General features: G+C 42.9%; 1 protein-coding gene across 1 annotated transcript in view; it reads left to right on the plus strand.

Annotated features, from left to right (window-relative positions):
- Positions 1 to 6,578, plus strand: part of REEP5 (receptor accessory protein 5) — a 31,000-nt gene that overhangs the window by 3,389 nt on the left and 21,033 nt on the right. The window contains exon 2 of the mRNA XM_009998802.1: positions 409 to 575. Within this exon, the coding sequence (XP_009997104.1) occupies positions 409 to 575 (167 nt within the window). The remainder of the gene's footprint in view (positions 1 to 408; positions 576 to 6,578) is intronic.

The following is a 6,578-nucleotide window of genomic DNA, read 5'->3' on the forward strand; positions in this document are numbered from 1 at the left end:
TGTCTCGGCTTCCTCTGCGTCTTGTTTGCTTCACGCTCCTCAGCCACGCGTTGGTTTCAGCTCGGCAGGGCGGTGGGGGGGGGCACGGTGCGATCGGCAGGCTTCGGAGGGCAGCACGAGGCCTCCAGCCGTGTTATTTCCATTAATTCCTGTTCGTTACCCTTGAGGCTGAAGTGATGACGTGCTTGGAGATACTTAAACCTCGCTCTGAGAGCAGACCAGTACAGAAAACGTATCTTAACTGCAGTCAAAACAGCAGGGCGAGGAATGATCCCAAAGAAAACGTCTCTGGGTTGGCACCCAGGGAAAACCCTGCCCGCGGCAGCCGGCAGAGGGAATCCCTGCCCGCTCCCTCACGCTGCGGGCTGGGAGCTGCCGGGAGCTGCTGCCGCTTTTGTTTGCCCTTAGCAGCCAGGATCAACTGCACCTCTCGCCGTGTCCCCTCTCCGCCGTTTCCTTGCCAGAGTTCCTGACATCCCTCAGCCCGCCCTTCCACGGCAGTTTCACCGAGTTGGCAGCTTGTGGCGGCCCCAGCCTCCTCTGCAGAACTCGGAGAGCGACGGGGGACTGAACCGGTGGGAAAAGCCGTGTAAAAACAGTGAACGGTTTTCTGCTTTAGCTACCAGAACCAGCTGAGACAGTTATCACCACAAGAGAGAGAATTAGAATGGATGATCGGGAGGAGGATAGGATGGTAGCTGCACCACCTCTGAGTGGCTTAGTCATTTGTAGTAAATTTACACAATATACCTTCATGAAAGCACCAAAATGGAGAATATCACATCTTATGCTTCCCTCTGCTGCTCTACGCCTGGCATTCCAACAGGCCTTGTACTGAGCCAGTTCAACTCCCCAGCTCAATTTTAAACCTTTTTAGAAGAAAAAGAGTAGTAGAAAAGAAAACAAAAAATAATTAGAAAAATACAGATCAGATAAATTATGGCTCTGGCTGTGCTGCAAATTTAAGCACTTTAATTGAAACTTTGCATGCTTACAGGCTTATTTGAATAAAGAAAGGAGATAACAAAGGCACCAGCATGATGTTACCCTGAAGATATTATTGCTGTGATAGTTGAGATGATGGGTGGCTCACATCAGTATCGACTTACAGAAGTCCTTTAGCAGAGGAAAGGATGTCAAGCACTAATGGTACAATTCATATGGCTAGACAGAAGGACAAATGGAAAGGAAACTAGTAAATCCCATTGCTTAGAGTTCCAGAGAGTTCAGTTTCTACTAGACAAGGTAGACACATGAGGTTCTGTAAAAGCTAGATGATCTGTACCCCTTTCAGGTATCAGGGTACTCTTCCTGCTTGCATGTTCCCCTGCTCTCCTACAATTACTTTTCTATTTTTATCTTGTTTGTGGGGGTTTTTTTAATCCCTTCATGCAGATGTAGTACAAGGAACTCCTACAACAGATAAGGAGAAAAACAAACACTCTTGGATAAGTTGCTTAACATAAGACAAATGTGCAACTCAAGAAAATAATGCAAGTTGATAAATAGTGCTCCCAAGCCCCCAGAGTAGGAGAGAGACAAGAGGGGCATTTGGAAGTTTCTGCTCACACCATTTTTGAGACATTACTGAAAGAATCTGGGTTATCCAGAGCAGAAATGTAAGAAAAAATGTGTTAATAAGTGGGATTTGGAATTGTGTGTCATTGGGGTTTGGGTTTTGTTTTGTTTGGGGTTTTTTTTGAGGTTTTTTTTTTGTGGTTTTATTTGGTTGTTGGGTTTTTTTTGGTTTTTTGGTGTTTGTTTTGTTTTGGTGGTTTTTTATGTTTTCTAATATCTTCGCTAATATAGCATGCACTTTCACTCATCACCTCATGTAAAACAAGCTTAGTTAAAGCTGACACATTCTGGTTATAGTGTTTCCCCAAAGATAAATCTGCAGTTAGGCCCCTCCAGGAAACCTGCATGCACAAGTGTGTTGAGGGCAAAGTTGGCAATGCCTCTTTTTCAAGCTGAAAGGGCATTAGGATAGTAGGAGGGCCAGGTATGCCATAGAGATACTTACCTAGTACCCACAATACCCTAGAGCTCCAAGCAGCCTGCAGAATCACCCAGTGATGCAGTCAAACAGGTTTTTAATCTTTGCTTATCAGTCAGCCTTGGCAGTTTGTCAGAAAGGCAATAATAGGATATTTGAAAAATAATATCTGTTGTCTCTTTGTACTGGGGTAAGGAGAGAAGGCAGCAGAAAATTTAAAAAGCGTCAGCCTTTTGTGCAGTTGTAAAGTAGACTCAGAACAGGAGCTAGACTGCACAGGAAAAGGAACAGTTAAGGGTAGGAAAAGTTTTGCTTGGAGGAGCTGACCACAGTGGAAGACAGACTTGTATTCAATGGGAGGACACTCAGAAGACAAGAACCAGCCAAACCCAGAGCTCAAATGAACATATGTTTGCAGCTTATGTTAACCAGAATGAAGACTGAGGCAGAGGCTAGAGAGTGTAAAACTAAGTGAGCTTGTGTAAGGCTTGCCTAGATCATCAGAAAAAAGCATTAAGTCAACTCAGCCCTTCAATAAATGGTTTCTATACTAAAATCTGCAACAAAGCATAGATAATGGAGGTCGCAGGGGAGTGGGCTCAAAGTCACCAGCTTAGCTTTCATAAGCAAGATGAGCTTAACACCCCAGTTGGTCTATTGGGTCAAATTTCCATAAAACTACAAAGAGGCAATGCAAGCACTATTCCCCCACTCTGCTCAGGTAGTTACAAGGCTTACCCAGGCCTGTATCTCAGGCGGACAGTGGATATACTATGTAACCAAATACTGTATAACCCATTCTAAGAAACTTAGCTAGTTATTAAGTACTTTAAAGCAAGATTAAGTACTTTAAAGCAAGATTTAGCAAATGACTCACAAAAAGTTAATGAAACTTCAGGCTTAAATCTAGGTTTGTCTCAGTTCTCTGATTGTTAAAGAAAGTTAGCCACAAAGATCTTCTGAAAATAACCTAGCAGGTTGTTTATTTTATTGTTTCTTTTTATTAAAATGAGGAGCAGCATAGCAGGGGCTGCATGTATAGTGATGCACAGGAAATTATAATAGAGATGCATTCAGTGGAAGATTTGGATGAAGGATGGTAAATAAGCCCTGGTGAGGTTCTCTGAACCCAGCAGAGGAGGTAGGAAGCCTGTGGGAAAAGAAAAGTTAGTGATCACATTGTTACTTTATGTTTAAAGAGCTGTGGTAAGCCCACAAGGAAAAATCTGCCTTAGGCTTTTCCTAATGTTACAGTACTTTGCTCAAATAATTTTCTGATTTAAGACTTTGCAGATAATTATTAAATTAAATGGCAATACCGTATACATTGTTATAGATACAGGATAAGCATGCAGTAAAGCACAGCACGTGCCACAGGACTTGACTGCACGGTTTACTGAAGGCAACACTGCACTCACACAGGCTTATCCAGCTGATCCAGGTAAGATATTTACACATCCCTTGGGCATAATCATCCACTCAAACTCCTAAGTTGAGCAGATTGTTGGAGAAAGTATACATCTGTACTAAAGCCAGAGGCTAAGCTTTAACTCCTGATCCTGAAATCAGAAACTGATTAAAACATCAATATAGAGAACCAAAGATTAGTGCTGATCTGCATTATTTGGAAAATAAAGTTAGAAAAAAAATTAGGGCAGAAAACAGGAAAATTAAGAATAGAGGACAAAAAAGAGGAAATAGCCCTGTTACATGTTATTTTCTTTTAGTTCCTTTTAGAATGCAATCCTCAGCAGGCAGAATATGCAACCTGCCAGTCTGCATGTGGTGTAAGGATGCAATTCCTCTTGCAGCCCAGCTGGGTTCTGTAGCCTGTGACTTTAGACGTCAGCACTGATATTTCATTATAATCTTCAGCTGGAGGTGGAGAAGCCTGGAAAAACTGGCTACTACTGCATGTACTTTGTTTCTGGCATCTAAGACACCACTACTTTCAAAACTTGCAAGATGTGAAGGCACTCATCTCTAGGTCTGTCATGGGACAATCCTGCTGTGTTTTTCTGCTTCTCAGCATTTCCAGTGGAAGCTCCTTGAGCATGTCATACAGTCCTCCTTCAGCCCTGCTCTCTAGATTAGCTCCTTCAAGTCAGTATTCCTTCCATGTTCTCAGTTTCAGGCTTTTCTGGGAACACAAAAACACTACCCAAAATTGTGTTTTGTATTATGTTGGTATTTTCTGGTACCCTACCCTATCTTTGCTTCTATTTGCCTTTCCAGTTTGTTTCTTTAACAATCCATTTTTCTCTTGTTCCATAACAAAGCACCATATGCAAAACAGTTATGCATATTACTGCTGAAAGGATTAACTACAGACACTGTACTACAGTGAAAACGTTTATCTAGCACAGATCAACTGGGGGAGACTCTAACACCACATTTAGAAGTATGTTTTTGAGTAAAAGAATGAAAATGCAAATAATTATTATGAAAACTCATCTGGAATTGAGTAGTTTTAAACATTTTTATTAGGCTCCTTTTTCTATAATAGTTTTGTGTCTTACCTGCTGTTCTCCTCGGTCCTTCAGTCATACAGGTATGATGGAAAGAAACCAGAATTTTTAGAGAGAACTTATGTGTGTAGTGTGTAGTGTGGGGAGAGAAAGCACAGGAAAGAAAAACAAAAGCCAAAAGACCAGAGTAAGTTTCCACGGGGCTTCTTGCACTCCTGCAAAATGTGATCTGAGTTCGCAGGTCCCTTTTCAGTTTGAGAATTGTTCATTTAGAACTCAGCAGGTCCTGTAATTTCTCCACATCACAGCATACCTGGAAGCAAAGTCAGACTCACACTGCTTTCTGCATCCTCTGGTGATGCTTACTTTATGACACCTCTAACCCTTAGGCACATCAGAATAGCAAAGCATTTTTGTAAGAATGAGGAGGATTGTTCCACAGCAATGTCTTTGTATTTGACAAAGAAAAAGAAAAAAAAAGGGAATCTTACTGAATATTTGCTAGTGTTTTTAATATTGCTGTATCTTAAATTCAGGCATAGAATTTTGTTCTGTCTGCAGCTGAGAATTAAATCTCTCAAACATCTTGTTAAGGACCGTTTCATAAGCATATCTGCCAGTCAGTGTTATTCATTTACAAGCAGCAGCACCCCTCATGCTATGTAACACCTGTCCCAGCAGCCTTCCGTGTTCTCTGCAAAAGCCAAGACACATCAGATGAATACGGCAAACAAAGTGAATTAAAGGGAGGGAGCTGGAACACATGGCACAGGAGGATCTGGAATTGTTCTGCTTGTTCTCAGAAGTGAAGGCTATGTGGGGACATTGGATTGCTACCTTCAGCTATCTAGAGGTTAAAGGGAACTAGACCCTCCTTAGGAACAAAACAAAGGGCAAGATAAAATAGTCACACATAAAGGACAAGATAAAATAGTCACACATTACATCAAAGAAAATTTAAATTTCAAAAATCTCTGTGATCACGGTTAAGCACAGCAAGGGCTGTCTAAGGCAGCTGAAGAATTTCTATCCATGAAGATTTTCAGAGCCAAATGATCCAAACCCTGAGAACCATGACCTACCTAGCTTTGGCATTAGCCCTGCTTTGAGCAGAAGACTGGACAACATAACCTCCACATATCCCTTTTAACTGCATTTAATTATTCCATTAAACAAGAGGAAACATTTTACCACCAAGAAAGGAAAAAGAAAAAAAAAAGCACAAAAAGCCCACCCCAAACAAACATCCAAACCCCTTGAAATTACAGGACAAACCTTTTAACCGGGGTTGTAGACTACATATTATTTTCTTTTTTCTTCTCACCTCTGCCTTTAACAAGACAGCTTCTTAAAATAAGAGGTATCTCAGCAGTTAAACTAATTATTTGCAAGGCCAGATGCCTTTCACTCAAAACGAGCACTAAGGGACTACGTGCTAATGATATTTAAATTATTCTTAGGTGGAGATAAGACATTAAAAAAAGAGAGACTGATTTGTATTTTCTGGCACGCTTACAAGTGACACAGATTTGAGGAAGGCAGAGAGAATCTATGTTACTAGTTGCAATGCTGAGTCAGATGCAGGAGCTGCTGGAAAGGCTCAGCCCAGCCAGGGAAGTTTCCAGGACTACATGGTAGCCAAGAAATTATATTTAGTTGGTGAGAACATCGTGCACACCATAAATTCTAGGGTACAGTTACAGCCGGGAGCTGCTGCCCTCGGCCTGGCCACGCAGCCTGTGGGCCAAGGATCTTGCCAAAACCTCCCTCCGCATCGCGTCAATTCCGGGCACCCATTCCCGACGTCTGCTGATCACATTTCAAATCAGCGATTACACCTTCTGGCCTGTGGGCGTGGGTTTGGGTTTTTTTTTGGGGGGGGGGTTTGGTTGTTTTAACCTCCTGAGCAACGCGGGGGGGCCTCGCGTGAGGCCTTCTCCTCAGCTTCGCCTACGCGGGGGGATTCACTGTTACTCTAAGGCGCGGCTTCCGTGCGGGGAAGTCCCGGGACGCCCCTCTAACTTGGCCATCAGGTCCGCCCCGGGTCCGCACAGCCTGCCCGGGGCGGGGAGGGCGAGGAGAGGCCGCTGGTTCCCCCGCCCGGTGCTGCAGCG

The sequence above is a fragment of the Chaetura pelagica genome, unplaced genomic scaffold, assembly GCF_000747805.2.
Source record: "Chaetura pelagica isolate M959 unplaced genomic scaffold, ChaPel_1.0 scaffold306, whole genome shotgun sequence".
NCBI classification, from domain to species: domain Eukaryota; kingdom Metazoa; phylum Chordata; class Aves; order Apodiformes; family Apodidae; genus Chaetura; species Chaetura pelagica.